Below are 19,472 nucleotides of genomic sequence, written 5' to 3' on the forward strand. Positions count from 1 at the left end.
GTTCTGGACAAAACTAAAGGACTGAATAATCATGTGAACAGCCAACTCTCCTACATATGCTAAGCACTGATGAAGTGTTTCATATATTCACTCACCTAAATTTCACAACAATCCTATGAAATGCTAACTAGCATAATCCCCAGTTTAAAGGTGAGGAAATTGAGTCACAGGCAGAATAACTTGCTCTGGGTCACCAAGCTAATAAATAGATCTGGGTTCAAACCCAGGCAGCCTGGCTCCGGAATCAACTCTTAACCACTTAGAGCATCATCACTGAGATCGGGAGAGGGACAGGCTGCTGTAAAGAGGGTGAAGCAAAAAGGGGAGGAGAGCAGCAGTTAAGCAATGATGTGATGGGGCTAAATAAAAATGGATACGAAAATGAGTAAAAGACCAGAGTAAAAGGAAAAGACTGGAGAAGGGGCCTAACATTAAAGGAGAATGAGGAGAAGGGAGAGTTGACAAGCAAAGGTGAAAGCAGAAAGTCAGTTGTCCATATGGCTTGGGGAGATAAAGAAGGCCCAGGAAGGCCTCCAGGAAAAGGCTGCCATGTCAGGCAGGACACAGAGGACAATTGAGGAAAGGTGATTCTTACAAGATGGTGAAGGTGCCATTGTGGGTGTTGGGCTCTGGCACAGGCACTTGGCGGAGCCTCTGCTCTGGGTTGAGATCAATACATGACAACATCTCATCTCCGCAGGTACAGAGCTCACATATGCTGGTGCTTGTGGAGGCCTTGTGTTCCTCTGGTGCAGCTAAAGCCTTATCTTGGATGTAACTTTCAGACTGCACCAGTGAATCCTGAGTAGGTTCTAGCTCAGTAGGTGGACCTGTGACTTCAGTCAGTTTTCGATGCAGAGTCTGAAGCTGATCTGGATGAGGAGCTGTAGTCTTCTCCAGGGCTGTAGAATGTCCAATTTCTGTAGTGGGCTCTGGAGTTATGGCAAGCCCTAGGTCTGGAGGGTGAGTTGAGGTCTCCTCTGTGGTTGGAGACGGTTTAACCTCTGTAGTAGGTTTTGTAGTTATGGTAAGCTCCAGGTCCAGAGGTTGAACGGTGGCTTGAGTCAGGTGTGAATGCTGAGCCTGACCCTTGTCTGAAGGTGGAAGTGTCACCTCAGGGTGTTCTGGAGGAGGAGCTGTAGTCATCAGGGCTGTAGAAGGTTCAACCTCTGTCATGGATTTTGGAGTGATGGTAAACCCCAGGTCCAAAGGTTGAACTGTGGCTCGAGTCAGGTGTGAATGCTGAGTCTGAACCTGGTCTGGATGTGGAAGTGTCACCTCAGGATGCTTTGGAGAAACTATAGTCCTCTTCGGGGGTGTAGAATGTCCAACCTCCGTAGTGGGTTCTGGAGTGATGGTTAGTCCCAGGTCCAAAAGTTGAACTGTAACGCTGGGTGACACTGGATGCTGAGCTTGATCCTGACCTGGTGTTGGATTTGTTACCCCTTGATATACTCGAAGTTGGGGTACAACTTTCTTAGGAGGCTGAGTTGGGGTCTCCTTCAAGGTTGGAGAAAGTTCAACCTCTGTCATGGATTCTGGAGTGATGGTAAACCCCAGATCCAAAGGTTGAACTGTGGCTTGAGTCAGGTGTGAATGCTCTGGAGGTTGAGCTACAACTACATTAGGGAACTCTGGAATCTGAGCTGGGGCCTCCTGATGGGTTAGGGAAGACTCACCCTCCTCAGCAGTCTGTGGATGCTCAGCTGCAGCCTCCTGCTGGGTTGGAGAGGGGTTCTCATTATTAATAGGTTCCGGAGATTGAAATGAAGTCTCCTGTTGAACTGCTAAAGGTCCAGCTTCTTCCGATGACTCTGGAAGCAGAGGTGGGCCCCCGTGCTGGATGGCGGGAGGTTCTACATAATTACCTGACCCTGAGAGCTGAGCTGTAGCCTCCTGGTGGACTAGAGAAGTTCCCACCTCTGCACTAGGCTCTGCTGCTATGGTGAGCTGCACGTCTGGAGGCTTCACAGAGACACTGGGTGAATCTAAATGACGAGTTTGATGGTGACCTGGAGGTGAAACTGTGACTTCATGATGTTCTGGAGGCTGACCTGGGGTCTCCTGCTGGGTCGGAGAAGATTCGACCTCCCCAGAAGACTCAGAAGGCTGAACTGGCTGCTGCTGCTCACTGATGGAAAGTTCATGCTCCATAGGAGGAACTGGAGGCTCAACTGGGGCCTCCTGTTGGGTTGCAGAAGGTTCCACCTCCTCTGGAAACCGAACTGGGGCCTCCTGCTGGGCTTGGGAAGATTCTGTCTCATTGGCAGGCTCTGAAGTTATGGTAACCTCCACATCTGCAGGTTTAACTGTAATGTTGGGCGAGTGATAATCAGCTTGATCCTCACCTGGAGGTTGAACGGTCACCTCATGGTTCGGTAGAGTTAGACTCTCCATAGAGGACTCTGGAGGCAGAGCTGGGGCCTCCTGCTGCATTGAAGAAGGTTCTTCCTCCTCAGGGAGCTGTGGAAGCTGTGCTGGGGCTTCTTGCTGGAGTGAAGAGGACTGGATGTCTTCAAGGGTCTCTGGATTTTGAGTTTCGGGCTCTAGATGGAATTGAGAAGGTCCAACTTGCTCAGAGGGCCCTGGAGGCTCATCTGACTTCACCCAGAGTTCTGGAGGCAGGCTACCGGGATACGGTGTATCCGTGCTGGAATATTCATGCTGCAAAGTCTGTTTCTGACTCTGAGGTGTGGATAATTGGCGTATAATTCCAATAATCTCAGCAAGGCTCCAACGCTGAGCTGGATCTTTCTTCAGCTTCTTGGGCGAAACAGGGAGCCTTTCCTGTGGACTCAGCTTGTCCTTTAAATCCTGCTGTGAAGCCAAGAACTGCTCTGGCTCCAGGGGCAGCTCTCCAGCTGAATCCCAGGTGTCCAGGAATGGAACCAAATTTTCAGTCGATTCCTGGGGTGGGGCTGGCATCTCTGAGGAAGCAGAGGGCCCCAGGTGATCGAAGTGCCACGGGTCTGCCGGGAGAGTAGGCGCATGGGGAGATTCCCGTGGGAAATGGGAGGAGTGGGAAGACCAGGGCTCAGGCGGCCCCAGGGGGTTAGAGGTCAGCTGGAGCGGGTCCTTGACCCACTCGAGAGGCTGAGCCTCCTTGACTAGTAGCCACAATAGTTGCCACATAAGGAGGGGCCATGGGCCCCAGAAACGCAGCCAGGACATGACACACGCTAGTGCCGGGCACTGAGCAGAAGACATTCTGGCAGCTCCGAGACGCTCGTGCCCCTTATAAGCGTGAGCCCCGCCCTGTCTTTATGACACCTTTATTTATGCCACAGATCTGCTCCATGTCACCAGGGCACTCTCATGTCACAATCCCGCCCAAGCATGCCTTCCCATCCTGCCCTGCCGGAACACCCCTCTCCTCCCCTTGGTGAGGAAGGATTTGGGCCTCAGACCCTGGTGGTCCCAGGACTCCAGCGCCTGCTGTGGTGGGGTAGGGTGGGGTAGGGTGGGGTGGGGGCGCGGCAGAGCTTCCCAAGGAAGTCACCGGACCTCGCCTCAGGATATTCAGAAGTGCTAGTTCAGTTCTGGCAGCCTTCCTCCTTTAAGGTGAAATCCGAGAACACTCTTCCTTCCAGGGAGAGCAACTGACCTGCAAAATGGGCGCCAGGATGCACATTACAGTCATCTATTCCAAAGTGTTGCCATTTTCGCTAAACTGTCGCATGTTTGATAATTAATTCACCACCCTATTAGGTAGGGGCTGCCAGGGAATAAGCGAGGACTCCAAATTTTCTGTAGGAGGGGTGTTGGGAGTTGGCAATTCGGTCTGGGAGAGAAGGTTTTAATCCGAGTGAAGAGCCTTTTGCACTAGCCTGGGAGGAGGCTGAACTGTCATCCTGCCTTGACTCAACACAGCCATTACCCTAGAAGTTACAGCACTTCTAGGGTCACCTGTGTTCAGAGATCTACCCTGTGTGCACACATGGAGAAGAGGCTTAGGTTGTTAAAGTCAGCATGTTAAATAATTTCCTGAAATGCGACTGTAACTAGAACCCAGCTGACGTCCCCCACAGCCGTTCTTACCTATTTTATTACTGTCTGGCATAATTACCAGCATGTAAACTCCAAGAAGGTGCTTCATCTTATTCCAGTGCCTGGCATAGGCATAGGGTGCATAGTGATGGCTTTAAAATTGAAGGGGGGCCGGGTGTGGTGGCTCACACCCATAATCCCAGAACTTTGGGAGGCCGAGGTGGGGGGATCACTGAGGTCAGAAGTTCGAGACCAGCCTGACCAACATGGTGAAACTCCGTCTCTACTAACAATACAAAATTAGCCAGGTGTGGTGGTGCATACCTGCAATCCCAGCTACTCAGGAGGCCAAAGCAGGAGAATCGCTTGAACCTGGGAGGCAGAGGTTGCAGTGAGCCGAGATCGCAACATTGCACTTCAGCCTGGGCAACAAGAGAGAAACTCCATCTCAAAAAAATAAAATAAAATAAAATGGAAGAGATTCCAAGATTCACCTCATTTAGGGATGGTGCTATTGTTATAATCAGATTTCTGAAATGAGTGCTGACTTCCTCTCACATTTCACAGGAAGCTAGACTTCTTAAAGCTTGAAGTCTCCTTGGTGGGTTTTATTTAAATTGAATTAAAATAATTATTTTACAGGGAAAAATTTCAAAACACTTTGCAACTTTGGGGTAAAAGTTAAATAAAACACTGTAGCCCCAAGTTAACTTCCCACTGAAATGATACTTTTGCTCCTTTTTTAAAAAAAATTCCATAAATAGTGAATAATGACTGTTTTGATATTAATTTAGAAACAATCCCTATTTAAGAGCTTTCATATGCAGTCATGCATTGCTTGCCACGTGAGGAGCTTGAGAAATGTGTCATTAGGTGATTTCACCATTGTGCTAACATCATAGCGTATACTTACACAAACCTAGGTGGTGCAGCCTACAGCACACCTAGGGCACACGGTATGGCCTAGGACTCCTAGGCTACAAACCTGTACTGTATGTTACTGTACTGAATGCTAAAGGCAACTGTCACACAATGGCAGGTATTTGTGTATGTAAACATGGAAAATATATAGTTAAAATACTGTGTAAAAGATAAAAATGGGGCCCGGGCGCAGTGGCTCATGCCTGTAATCCCAGCACTTTGGGACGCCAAGGTGGGTGGATCACTTGAGCTCAGGAGTTCAAGACCAGCCTGGCCAACATGGTGAAACCCCATCTCTACGAAAAATATAAAAATTAGCTGAGTGTGGTGACGCGTGTCTATAATCCCAGCTACTCAGGAGGCTGAGGTAGGAGAATCACTTGAACCTGGGAGGTGGAGGTTGCAATGAGCTGGGATCATACCACTGCACTCCAGCCTGGACAACAGAGTGAGACTCCATCTCAAAAAAAAAAAAAAAAAAAAGATAAAAATGGTATACCTATATAGGGATAGCTCCATTATACTCTTAGGGAACCACCATCATATATGTGGTCTACTGTTGACCCAAACTTCATTTTGCAGCACATGATTGTAAATGATTGACAGAAAGATCTTCAGCAAAATATTCCACCCAAGATACGTGGGAGATATTGAGATCCAAGCAATAAGCCATATTTGAAAGGCATTATAGTTTTCGAAAGCTGTAGCGCAATCATTCTTAAGGCCAGTTACCTTCTCCCCACATCTCTGGGATCCTGTTTGAAGGGAGTTCTAACAAGGCCTGTGTTCGAGCAGCCCAGCATCCCTTACTCTTGGAGCGGGGGGAGACTAACCCCCTCTCCTGTGTCCACAACTGTAGTAATACAATCCTCGGTTCTGCTCTCCAAACTTCAAATAAGGGGTCACAGCCAAGGGTCAAGACTTTAGGAAAAGCCCCGGAAATACCCTGCACTCAAAAAGCAGTTTCAGAGTTTCACATTTTCTTGAGAATTAAACAAATTATCCTCCAAATTCTGCTGCTTGTTTTGAATTATGGTTATACTGGCTATGTTATCCAACCCTTGAGTTGTTTTTCTTTTTCTTTTTTTTTTCCTCGAGAGTGTCTTGCTCTGTCACCTAGGCTGGAATGCAGTGGCATGATCTCGGCTCACTGCAACCTCCGCCTCCTGGGTTCAAGTGGTTTTCATGCCTCAGCTTCCCAAGTAGCTGGGATTACAGGTGCCCACCACCACACCCAGCCAATTTTTGTATTTTTAGTAGAGACAGGGTTTCACCATATTGGCCAGGCTGGTCTTGAACTCCTGACCTCATGATCCACCCACCTCGGCCTCCCAAAGTGCTGGGATTACAGGTGTGAGCCACAGCACCTGGCCTGTTTGTTTTTTTGAGATGGAGTTTCACTCTTGTTGCCCAGGCTGGAGTGCAATGGTGTGATCTCAGCTTACCGGAACTTCCGCTTCCCGGGTCCAAGTGATTCTCCTGCCTCAGCCTCCCGAGTAGCTGGGATTACAGGCATGTGCCACCATTTCTCCATGTTGGTCAGCCTGATCTTGAACTCCTGACCTCAGGTGATCCACCCGCCTCAGCCTCCCAAAGCACTGGCATTACAGGTGTGAGCCACTGTGCCCGGCCCTGTTACCTTTGAGTTTTTATCTCCACATACTTATATTAAACCGTGTAGTTCTTCTTCCCATCTGACATCTACAATCTCTTCACTGGGTCTGTACTCCATAGCTATTTTACCACTTTCTGAAATAAAGTTAGCAAGGATGAATTCAGAATCTTTTTCATTCCAAAACTTCCTGCATATAATGGTAGCAACCCACAATGAGACATTCTTTTAGTTTCTAAAAGCAGAAAATAAGCATTTTCCTGAAAGTTTCCTCATCTCCTCATCATACACTTTGATTTTTGTTTTTCTTTTTTCTTTTCTTTGAGACAGGGTCTCACTCTGTCACCCAGGCTGGAGTACAGTGGCACTATCATAGCTCACTGTAGCCTGGAATTCCTGGGCTCAAGTCATCCTCCTGCTTCAGCCTCCAGAGTAGCAGGCACTACATCACTGTGCCCAGCTAATTCTCTTTTTTAGAGACATGGTCCCGCTTTGTTTTCCAGGCTGGTCTCAAACTCCTGGCTTGAAGTGATCCTTCTGTCTTGGCCTCCCGAAATGCTGAGATTTCAAGCGTGAGTCATCATGTCTGGTCTCACAGCTCAGTTTTTAACATATGTATGAAATATCAACTGTGTTTGGTTCAAAGGACTTTATGATCTTACAGATAGGAACTAAGGAATAATAACATAAGAAATAAAAAATGTGGAAATAAAAATGTTCAATCATAATATGATTAAAAGGTAAGGCACCAGGTAGGGGGTCGAAGTAAGTTCAAATCCAAAATAGAGACCACTGGGCTAGTAGACACTTCACATTAGAAGCACGGCTAGGTGTCTACTCCCTGAGAACCAAAATTCCACCAGATACAATGAACAAAGCTTTAGAGAGAGAAAACATTTGAACATTTTACGGGCAGAAAATGGCCCACATACTCTATAGACAATACAATTTCCTTCAAGGCAAACTAGAACTATAAGGCTTTTGGTCTAAGAAGTGAGTGTGTGCAAGGGATACCTTTGCATACTAGGGAAGGGTAGACAACCCACACATTTAGCTTGGTTATTAAATGTCATTACTCAGACTTGACAGTTGATGACCAAGGAAGTAAGACTTTCACTAGAAGGGCTGCCCAGGTTGGAAAGCTGAGAGCAATCAGGGCCACCTCTTACAAGCAAATAAAGGTCTGTAGTAACTTAATTACAATCTCAGTCTCTAAGCCTTCAGGGTTGTGAAGCAGAAAGGCAACTCTGTTCAGGGACTCTTTGTTGAACACCAGGTTTCCTTTGGGCACAGGCTATGACATTTGTGCCACTGTAGAACTGAATAGGGAATACAAGCAATGCCATTCAACAGCATGACCATTTCCAAGGCTCACAGCAAAGCAGCTGATTATTGTATAAGAATCATATTTGGCCAATATGTCAGTGCCAGAAATGAGAGCTGGAACTGAATTCTCGATTCGAGAAACATAATCTAATAAATTCTTCAGCAGAGAGTTTATTTATTCAGAGAGAAAACAATGACAACAATAGCATATTTTGTGTGCTTACCTTGTAAGTATAGTTCTGAGTTTTTACACTTGTCATCTCATTTTTTCTTACAATATCCGCCATAAGGTTGATCGGATTACTAACCCCAGTTTGCAGATAAAGATTGCAGCTTAGAGATTTTAAATATCTTCAAATCTCTCTGGCCATAAGACCTAAAACTGCATACAAAAATCTAAGAGACAGAGTTAGGACTCAAATCCATGTGTCCAGGGCTTATAATCACTATTCTGTACGATAGGCATACAATTAAAGAAGACCTGCCTCAAACATTTTCTGTGTGACCTGAGGCAAGTCCTTTTATATCTATAAACTAGGGACAATATTTGCTGTCATTTTTTCTACAAACGTCACAAAGAACAAACTTGAGCCTGTCGCTGTGAAAGAATTTAGCAAATGAAAGCATCCTAGGGAGTGTTTTAGATATCGATATTTTTATCCAATTAACTTTTCAAAATGAGTTTATTTGCTCACTGAAACTGAAGTACTTCAACGACGATTAAGAAAGTTTTACCTAGAACCACAATCAACAGTTTCCAGAATGCATCTGACAAAGCCTTCTGAATAGCAATCTGGGCTAGCTTCCCTTTCATAGGAATGACAACCGTCTTAAATCCAACCCAAACTAATGGATTTAAGATGCCTATCTGAGTGATAATTGCTACATGTTGGTTAAAAAATAAAAATGCATCCACGAATCTTAGCTCATAATCTTCGTGATTAAAGGCAGACAGCACAAGGGTATGGTTGAACGTCTCTGTTATAGGTACATCCTGGCAGGGCCCATTTTTACTGCCTCCATCTAGTTGGGAAGTTCCTGAAGTACTAGAGGGAGACACAAGCCAAGAACCTGGCACATATCTCACATCACCCAGAGATTTAATTCATCAGTTAAGGCTACACTCCTATGGACCCCACCCTCCTATGCATCAAGGGCTGGAATCACTCACTGAAAAAAAGCTTTGTTGGCAGGACACGGTGGGCCATGCCTGTAATCCCAGCACTTTAGGAGGCCAAGGCAGTTTGAGGCCAGGAGTTCAAGAACAGCCTAGCCAACGTGGTGAAACCCCATCTCTCCTAAGAATACAAAAATTAGCTGAGTGTGGTGGCACACACCTGTAATCCCAGCTACCTGGGAGTCTGAGGCACAAGAATAGCTTGAACCGGGAGGCGGAGGTTGCAGTGAGCTGAGATCATTCCACTGCACTCCAGCCTGGGTGACAGAGTGAGACTATTTTCAAAAAGAGGCCAGGCACAGTGGCTCATATCTGTAATCCCAGTACTTTGAGAGGCCAAGATGGGCAGATCACTTGAGGTCAGGAGTTTGAGACCAGCCTGAGCAACATGGTGAAACCCTGTCTCCACTAAAAAATTTTTTAAAAATTAAAAATTGGCTGAGTGTGGTGGTGGGCAGGAGGGAGGTGAACTGCTTGAACCTGGGAGGTGGAGGTTGCAGTGAGCCGAGATCACACCGGTGCACTCCAGCCTGGGTGACAGAGCAAGACTCTGTCTCAAAAAAACAAAAAAGGTTTGGTACAGACAATCTGGCTCCTCCCTGGGCATCATCCATGAAAGCCTACTCCCCTCCATTAGCCTACAGCCCTGCCTCTGACTTCAAACCCTAAGCCTGAGGGCCATGAATACTAGAAAAAAATCAACGTCAATATCAATTGAGTACCCTTTCTAGTTATCTCTAGTAGACTCTTGTTCCACTGAAGCCCTTCTATGAGTAAAAAAAAAGGCTGAATGGGCCGGGCGCGGTTGCTGATGCCTGTAATCCTAGCACTTTCAGAGGCCGAGGCAGGTGGATCACGAGGTCAGGAGTTTGAGACCGGCCTGACCAACACAGTGAAACCCCATCTCTACTAAAAATACAAAGATTAGCCAGGCATGGTGGCGCATGCCTGTAATCCCAGCTACCCAGGAGTGTCAGGCAGGAGAATCACTTGAACCTGGGAGGTGGAGGTTACAGTGAGCCGAGATCACACCACTGCACTCCAGCCTGCGCGACAGGGCAAGACTCTGCTTCAAAAAAAAAAAAAAAAAAAGACAATGTTTACACAAAACTTTCTGTAAATCTTTACATGATGACTTGGCATGGTGGCTGGCTCATGCCTATAACTCCAGCACCTTGGGATCCTGGGGCAAGAGGATCACTTGAGGCCAGGAGTTTGAGACCAGGCAGGAAAACACAGCAAGACCCCATCTCCAGAAAAAATAATCAGCCACATGTGGTGGTGCACGCCTGTAGTCCTGGCTACTCAGGAGGCTGAGGTGGGAGGATCCCTTGAGCCCAGCAGTTTGAGGTTGCAATGAGCTATGCGCATGCTACTGCACTCTAGCCTGGGCAACAGAGCGAGACCCTGTCTCTAAAAAATAATAATAAATAGATAAACAAATCTTTAGATAATTTTGTTGGGATAACTGAAGGCTATAAGAGATACATATTTGAAGGACTATTTTAGACGAGATTGGGCGCGTTCAGGGTGGTATGGCTGTAGACTTGAAGGACTATTTTCATACAAAGCAAGTTCTTAACCGAAAACTGGAAAAACATTACTTCCTTCTTCCTCCTACGCTTCTTGGCAGGAAGTACACTGTACAATTTTAAATTTAAAGGTTCTGGCTGGGTGGGGTGGCTCACACTTGTAATCCCAGCACTTTGGGAGGCCAAGGCAGGCAGATCACGAGGTCAGGAGATCGAGACCATCCTGGCCAACATGGTGAAACCCCATCTCTACTAAAAATACAAAAATTAGCTGGGTGTGGTGGTGGGCGCCTGTAATCCCAGCTACTCAGGAGGCTGAGGCAGGAGAATGCCTTGAACCCGGGAGGCGGAGGTTGCAGTGAGCCGAGATCACGCCACTACACTCCAGCCTGGTGACAGAGCAAGACTCTCTCTCAAAATTAATTAATTAAATCTATTAAATAAATTTATTAATAAATCAATGTATTAAATAAATTTATTAATTAATAAATCAATGTATTAAATCAATGTATTAAATCTATTTATTTATTTATTTAAAGGCTCTGTCAGGTATTGCCTAAGGTAAAAGTCTGTATTGTAAGACAGAAAACCTCTGCCCAGGACTTCAGTAGCTCAGAGAGGGAAAGGCTTGATATGTGTCTGAAAAGACAAGTTTTAGACAGCAAGAAAAAAGAGATCCTTCCCATTTCAACTCCTTACCCTCCTCTACCCCCAATGAAAACAGACCTTCCTTCGCCTTATCCACAGGCTCCTCCACCAAGCCAAGGCCAGACTCCTGCAATCATAGGATGGCAACGCCACCTCTAAAGCACAGAACTTCAGGCTTGGCTTCGGAAGTGGCACCATGGTCTCTTCATTTTCCCTTTCTTCAAGGTCAGAAAACTGAAGCTGTTAGGAGTTTTAGTGTTAAGTTCCTTCCGAGGATGTTAATTAGGCTTCAAACTGTTTTGTTCTGAGAAATAAAAACTAAACTCCAGTCATTCAAGCTAACAGTTGAGGTGTTCTATGGCTTCAAAATCAAGTAAGATTTGCAAATGAATTGCTAGATGCAACCATTTTTTATTATGTGCCACACAAACAGTGGAGAAAATTATGGACACCACCATCCAAGTGATTGAGATTATTAATTTTAGGTAGCAGGCCAATTCAGACATGTCCACTTATCCTCAAAGGCAGGAGGCCTCTCACATCCCCTCCCTGTAACCCAGTTCAGTACTTCTGTCTAAAGTCTAGAATTTCAATGTTGAAAGGAGAGCGTGGTTAGTGAGAGAAAATCTACAAAGTTTATCCTGATGATCCTTTCTGACCATCCATTGAAACCAAAGTAGTAATTCACCAGTTCTTGGCATCAGGAGCTGTTTCAGGCAAGGGCCTGATGTGGAACTGCCTTATGTCTGCTGCCAAGAGGAACCTAAAGTCGCAAGAGACAGACCCACAAATATCACAGCCTGCCAGAGATTTTATTTTGGATACACCTGAGATTTATCAATACCAACTGTGCAAAGAAAAGAAATTGTTTCAGTCTTCCCATTCAGTAGCTCCTTCTTGAGAACATGACCTGAAGAATAGATAAGATGAACCCACCCATCCCCCGCCCCAAGTTACCCCTGTTTAAAGAGGAAATACACATACCTCTATACATTTTACAAGCAACTAAAACAACTAGAGGTTCATCTGCATTTATAAGCTTCTTTGACAATGCAAATATCTACTGAGTGTTAATTCTTGAAATATTTTACACATTTCTGTGAATTTCTTACATCACCAGTTCTTTCTTATATGTCTATTTCATTTTGTAAGTGTAGTATATGATTATATTCATGAAACTCAAATGATACAAATAGTCAAATTTATTGTATTAGAAATTAATAAGAATAGTAAAGTTAATTCTTTGTTGATTCGTTTATGCACCTTCCTCTGTCACTGGTTTTTAAGATCCATAAGTGCCAGAGGAAAACATATCTTATTCTTTTTTCATTCCCAGAACAAAGCACAGTTCTTGGCATATAACACAGGATAGATGATCTGTTGATTGAGTGAATGAATAAAACAATGAGCAAGTAAAAAATGGAATTACTTTTTCCCACTGAAGAGAAAGAGAAACGCTTGTTGGGAAGGAGAAATGAAGACTTTTTTTTTTGTTTTTGAGACGGAGTCTCCCTCTGTCGCCCAGGCTGGAGTGCAGTGGCACGATCTCGGCTCACTGCAAGCTCCGCCTCCCGGGTTCACGCCATTCTCCTGCCTTAGCCTCCAGAGTAGCTGGGACTACAGGCGCCCCCCGACCACTGCCGGCTAATTTTTTATATTTTTAGTAGAGATGGGGTTTCACCGTGTTAGCCAGGATGATCTCCATCTCCTGACATCGGGATCCACCCACCTCAGCCTCCCAAAGTGCTGGGATTACAGGCGTGAGCCACCACGCCTGGCAATGAAGACTAATTTTTAAACGTTGAGTGTTACCACGGAGACCAGCCTGTATCATGAGTCACAGTGGAGACTTTCGGAACATCTAGGAAACTTCAGAAGGGCTCTGGGCCCCTGGGTGGTACAGACAGTTGTCACCTTGGATAACGTTGCCACAGTTCTTGCTGGCGACCATTTCCCTTCATTTCACTGTAACAAAAACAAAAACAAAAAACCCTCGCAGGTGCCTTAGGCCTTTCCTTGATTTTAAAACATTATTCTCTTTTCTGTATTTATAAAAAGCAAAAAAGACAGGAACTAGGTGTATGTGCTAAAGTAGAAAAGAACACTTAAGCCTGGGCACCATTGAGCACTGAGTGAACCAGACTCCGTCTGCAATCCTGGCACCTCGGGAGGCCGAGGCTGGTGGATCACTCGCAGTTAGGAGCTGGAGACCAGCCCGGCCAACACAGCGAAACCCCGTCTCCACCAAAAAAGTACGAAAACCAGTCAGGCGTGGCGGCGCGTGCCTGCAATTGCAGGCACTCGGCAGGCTGAGGCAGGAGAATCAGGCAGGGAGGTTGCAGTGAGCTGGGATGGCAGCAGTACAGTCCAGCTTTGGCTCGGCATCAGAGGGAGACCATGGAAAGAGAGGGAGAGGGAGACCGTGGGGAGACAGGGCAGAGAGGAAGGGAGAAGGGAGAGGGGAGAGGGGAGAGGGGAGAGGGGGAGCTGTATCTTTCTAGAGATAGGTGATACGAACTGGCTAGAATCATGCAAGGAATTGGTATCCGCCTCTGCAGATATTTTATATTCCACTTTCTCAACTAATTAATCTACTCCAACCACCTTCCATTTCCCTGAAGTTTTTTTATACCACTTATTTGCTGTCTCCTGTTCTTTCTGCTCTTGCAGATTTATGCTGTTTTCATTCTCTTACTCACTGTGAATGGGGCTTGGGGACAGAGCAGAAATAAACATATTTGTTCAATTCAAGCTTAAATTTTCATGCTTAAAAAGAAGACACAGTCCTTGAATGATTTTTATCTGATGCTAATACATATCCTGGGTGCATTCAGATTTCATGAAGCCTAGAGTTTACAGAGTTTGGAGGCTCCACTTTAAGAGCACAGAATTGGGTATTGACAGCCAATATTCAATTTAGAATGAGAAAATAAATCATAAATTTTAACAAACTGGCAAAAGCCACAAACATCATAACCTAATAATAATAATAATAATATTTTTATGACAAGTTTCTTTCCCATTTGTTTCCAGATAAAAGTCACATAAGGCCAGGCATGGTGGCTCACACCTGTAATCTCAGCACTTTGGGAGGCCAGGGTGAGTGGATCACTTGAGGCCAGAAGTTCAAGACCAGCCTGGCCAACACGGTGAAATTCCATCTCTATTAAAGATACAAAAATTAGCTGGGCGTGGTGGTGCACAGCTGTAATCCCAGGTACTTGGGAGGCTGAGGCACGAGAATTGCTTGAACCAGGGAGGTGGAGGTTGCGGTGAGCCGAGATCACACCACTGCACTCTGGCCTGGGCGACAGAGTGAGACTAGGTCTCAAAATAAATAAAAAATAAAAGTCACATAACATGAAAATCACCATGTTAAACTGTATAATTCAATAATTTTTAGCATAGTCACAGTGCTGTACAACCATCACCAATATCTAATTCCAGAACATTTCCATCACCCCAAAACAACCCCCATACTACCTGTTAGCAGTCACTCCCCATCTTCCCTCCCCCATCCCCTAGCAACCTGAAAATCTATCTTCTGTCTATGGATTTGCCAAGTGGAATTATACAATACGGCTTTTTGTGTCTGGCTTCTTTCAATCAACCTAATTTTTTGAGCTCATCCATACTATAGCATACATCATCAGCACTTTATTCCCTTTTATGGCTGAATAATATTCATTGTATAGATATGCCATATTTTGTTTATCCATTCAGTTGAGAGACATCTGAGTTGTTTCCACCCAACTATTTTGGCTGTTATGAATAATGCTACTATGCACAAGATTTTGTGTGAACATATGTTTTCAGTTCTCTTATGTATGTACCTAGGAATGGAATTGCTGAGTCATATAGTAACTATGTTTAACTTTCTGAAAAACTGCCACAAACTGTTTAGCAGAGTGGTTGAACTACTTTACATTCCCACCAACAATGTATGAGGGTTCCAATTTCTCCACATCTTTGCTAACATTTGTTATTTTCCCATTATTATAGCCCTTCTAGTGGTCGTAAAGTAGTATCCCATTGTGGTTTTCATTTTCATTTCCCTAATGATTCATGATATTGGGCATCTTTTCATGTGCTTTTTGGCCACTGATATATCTTCTCTGGAGAACTGTCTATTCAAACCCTTTGCCCTTTCTTTTGAAATGTGGTCTCACAATGCTGCCCAGGCTGTTCTCAGGGGATCCTCCCACCTCAGCCTCTCAAGTAGCTGAGATTATAGGCATGTGCCAACACACCTGGCTAGCTGGCCATTTTTTAACTGGATTGTTTGTCCTTTTATTGTTGAGTTTTAAGAGTTCCTTAAGGCCGGGTGCGGTGGCTCACACCTGTAATCCCAGCACTTTGGGAGTCTGAGGTTGGTGGATCACCTGAGGTCAGGAGTTCAAGAACAGCCTGGCCAACATGGCGAAACTCCATCTCTACTAAAAATATAAACATTAGCCGGATGTGGTGGCACACACCTGTAATCCCGGCTACTCGGGAGGCTGAGGCAGGAGAATCGCTTGAACCCAGGAGGTGGAGGTTGACTGAGATGAGATTGCATGCCGCTGCACTCAGCCTGGACATCAGGGCCAGACTCTGCCTCAAAAAAAAAAAAAAAAAAAAAAAAAAAATTAGCTGGGCATGGTGGTGTGCACCTGTAGTCCCAGCTACTCAGGAGGCTGAGGCAGAAGAATCACTTGAACCCAGGAGGTGGAGGTTGCAGTGAGCTAAGATCATGCTGCTGCACTCCTGCCTAGGCGACAGAGCAAGACTCCGCCTCAAAAAAAGAAAAAAAAAAAGAGTTCTTTATATATTCTGTATACTAGACCCTTATCAGGTATAATTTATAAATATTTTCTCTCATTCTATGAGTTATCTTTTAGCTTTCTTATTAGTGTCCTTTTGGACACAAACGTTTTTAATTATGATAGAGTCTAGGCTGGGTGCAGTGGCTAATACCTGTAATCCTGTCACTTTGGCAGGCCAAGAGGATCTCTTGAGCCCAGGAGTTCGAGACCAGTCTGGGCAACAGAGTGAGACCTCATCTTTACAAAAATAAATAAATAAGATTTTTGTTTAAATTGACAGAATCCAATCCAAAGTCTTGTGTTTCTATCTAAGAGATTTTTTTTTTTTTTTTTTTTTTTGAGACACAGTCTTGCTCTGTCACCCAGGCTGGAGTGCAGTGGCACGGTCTCGGCTCACTACAATCTCCGCCTCCCAGGTTCAAGCGATTCTCTTGCCTCAGCCTCCCAAGTAAGTGAGATTACAGGTGCCTGCCACCATTCCTGTCTAATTTTTGTATTTTTAGTACAGACAGGGTTTCATCATGTTGGCCAGACTGGTCCCGAACTCCTGGCCTCAAACAATCCACTCGTCTTGACCTCCCAAAGTGCTGGGATTATAGGTGTGAGCCACCACACCCAGCCATCCATCTAAGAGCCTTATGGCTTGCATTGTTACATTTAGTCTTTAATTCACTTTGAGTTAATATTTATATATGGTATGAGGTAGAGGTTCAACTTCATTCTTTTGCATGTGGAAATCCAGTTGGTCCAACACATTATTATTATTATTATTTTCTTGAGACGGAGTCTCATTCTGTTGCCCTGGCTGGAGTGTAATAGTGCGATCTTGGCTCACTGTAACTGCCGCCTCCCAGGTTCAGGCGATTCTCCTGCCTCTGCCTCCCCAGTATTTGAGACTACAGTCGTGTGCCACCACGCCTGGCTAATTTTTGTATTTTTAGTAGAGACAGGGTTTCGCCATGTTGACCGTGCTGGTCTCAAACTACTGACTTCAAGTGATCCGCCCACCTTGGCCTTCCAAAGTGCTTGGATTACAGGTGTGAGCCACAGAACCCGGTCCCAACGCCATTTTTAAAAAAGACTAATCTTTCCCCATTGAATGGTTTTGGCGCCCTTGTCAAAAAAAAAAAAAAAAAATCAACTGACCACAAATGTATAATTTTCTTTCTGGACTTTCTATTCTATTCCATTGATCTATATCTCAATCCTCACACCAGTACCACACTTTCCCATGAGTTTTTTTTTTTTTTTCCTTTTTTTTTTTTTTTTTTTGGACAGAGTCTCACTCTGTTGCCCAGGCTGGAGTGCAGTGGCACAATCTCGGCGGCTCACTGCAACCTCCACCTCCTGGGTTCAAGTGATTCTCCTACCTCAGCCTCCCAAGTAGCTAGGATTACAGGCACGTGCCACCAAGCCCGACTAATTTTTGTATTTCTAATAGAGATGGGGTTTCACCATGTTGGCCAGGCTGGTCTTGAACTCCTGACCTCAAGTGATCCACTCACCTCGGTTTCTCAAAGTGCTGGGATTACAGGCATGAGCCACTGCGCCTGACCAATTTTTGTATTTTTATTAGAGACAGTGTTTGATCATGTTGGGCAGGCTGGTCTCAAACTCCTGACCTCAAGTGATCTGCCTGCCTCAGCCTCCCAAAGTGCTGGGATTACAGGTGTAAGCCACCACGCCCAGCCTGTTGTTATTGATGGCTTAGAAAAGTTTTCTTTTAGCACAGGAACATTATCAATAAATAATGTTATATCAACTTTTAGGACTATGGTCAAACCTGGGAAAATTCTTAACAATTCTCTTTCATTAAAGCTACCAAATCTTAAAGAATTTTCCCCAGACTGGCTTTTGACATTAAACCTTGTTTTTCCTCTATTAACCACACACTTTGGGTGCCAGATGCCATAGGACACATTCATATTGCTAGACAACCTCTAGCTATGCACGTTTATGTCACAATGCCCCATGAGTTAGCACAACAGACAGAGTATTCCTAGAAACCATTCCCATACTGGGATGGCTAGTAATACCTTGACTATACACAAAGAGGCTATGAACCATGTAAACATATCCTGCTAAAATCCAACTAAATATCTCTCCAAGTCAATTTCCCCATAGCCAGACCCCAAAAGTGCCCACAGCCATTCCAATGCCACCCAACATAAGGAAGAGTGTAACAAAGGGGAAGTCAGGTAAAAAGACAGCAATCTTAGCTGACTGTGGTTTAGATAACTTACATTTGAAAATTTTTCAAAGATATGTGACCACATACTGGCAATGTTCTGTTTCTTGATCTGGATGCTAGTTATATATGTGTGTTCAGTTTGTGAAAAATCTTAAACTACACACTTATAATATTTATGAATTTTCTCATTCATATATTATATACCAATAAAACTTTTTAAAAATTAACCAAGTGAACACATTGCTAGGGTCCCTCCCAGACCCTCAGATTGGGTCTTGAAAATTAAGCTTCAGGCTGGGCGTGATGAGTCACACCTGTAATCCCAGCACTTTGGGAGGCTGAGGTGGGTGGATCACTTGAGGTCAGGAGTTCCAGACCAGCCTGACCAACGTGGGAAAACCCCGTCTCTACTAAAAATACAAAAATCAGCCAAGCCTGGTGGTGCACATCTGTAATCCCAGCTACTTGGGAGGCTGAGGCAGAAGAATCACTTGAACCCGGGAGGCGGAGGTTGCAGTAAATTGAGATCGCACCACTGCACTCCAGTCTGGGTGACAAAGCGAGACTCTGACTCAAAAAAAAAAAAAGAAAATTAAGGTTCATTAGTTTCAAAGAGATAATAGCAACTGGATATCATAAGATGTGGTGTCTAATACCAGTTATACCATGAATTACCCATGGGACTTGGAGAAGACACATAGGCCTCCCTAAGCGATTTTCTCACCTAAAATGGGGAAGTTTAAGTCAGACTATAAACTCTAAGACTTCTTTCCAGTAGTCACTCAAGAAATACTTCCCAAGTACCTGTTACTGTTTGGCATCACATTAGGTAAATGAAACACGCACACAATCCCTGCCCTGTGGGTGCTCCCCATCTAATAGGGATTAAAAAACAATGAGCAGCATTAGGTAAAAACTAATCGGAATAAATATGGATTTTAGTTAATAAAAGTGTACCAATATTGGTTCATTAATTATAACAAATATACCATACTAATGTAAGATTAGTTTAGTTAATAGGGAAAACTGGTTGCGGAAATACAGGAATTCTATACTATGTTCAGATTTACAGATCTTTAGATTTACAGATTTTTCTTATCTTTAGATTTACAGGTTTTTCTATACATCTAAAAGTATCCTAAAATCAAAAGTTTATTTTTAAAAAGACAGTAAACAGGTAAATAAATGAATATTAAAAGAAATTGTGTTCAGTTCTCAGAAGTTAACAGGATTTTATGGAGGTAGCATAATGAGAGTAGAGACTACTTTAGAC

At 44.5% G+C, this 19,472-nt stretch overlaps 1 protein-coding gene across 1 annotated transcript in view; it reads right to left on the reverse strand.

The window, feature by feature from the left end:
- LRRC37A (leucine rich repeat containing 37A) overlaps nucleotides 1–4,409 on the reverse strand; it is a 44,806-nt gene extending 40,397 nt beyond the window's left edge. The window contains 4 exon segments of the mRNA XM_063598978.1: nucleotides 596–3,099; nucleotides 3,101–3,154; nucleotides 3,157–3,604; nucleotides 4,312–4,409. Of these exon segments, the coding sequence (XP_063455048.1) occupies nucleotides 596–3,099; nucleotides 3,101–3,154; nucleotides 3,157–3,207 (2,609 nt within the window). The 5' untranslated portion in view covers nucleotides 3,208–3,604; nucleotides 4,312–4,409.
- Between the last annotated feature and the right edge of the window lie 15,063 nt (nucleotides 4,410–19,472).

Source organism: Pan paniscus, chromosome 19 (assembly GCF_029289425.2).
Source record: "Pan paniscus chromosome 19, NHGRI_mPanPan1-v2.0_pri, whole genome shotgun sequence".
Lineage (NCBI taxonomy): Eukaryota > Metazoa > Chordata > Mammalia > Primates > Hominidae > Pan > Pan paniscus.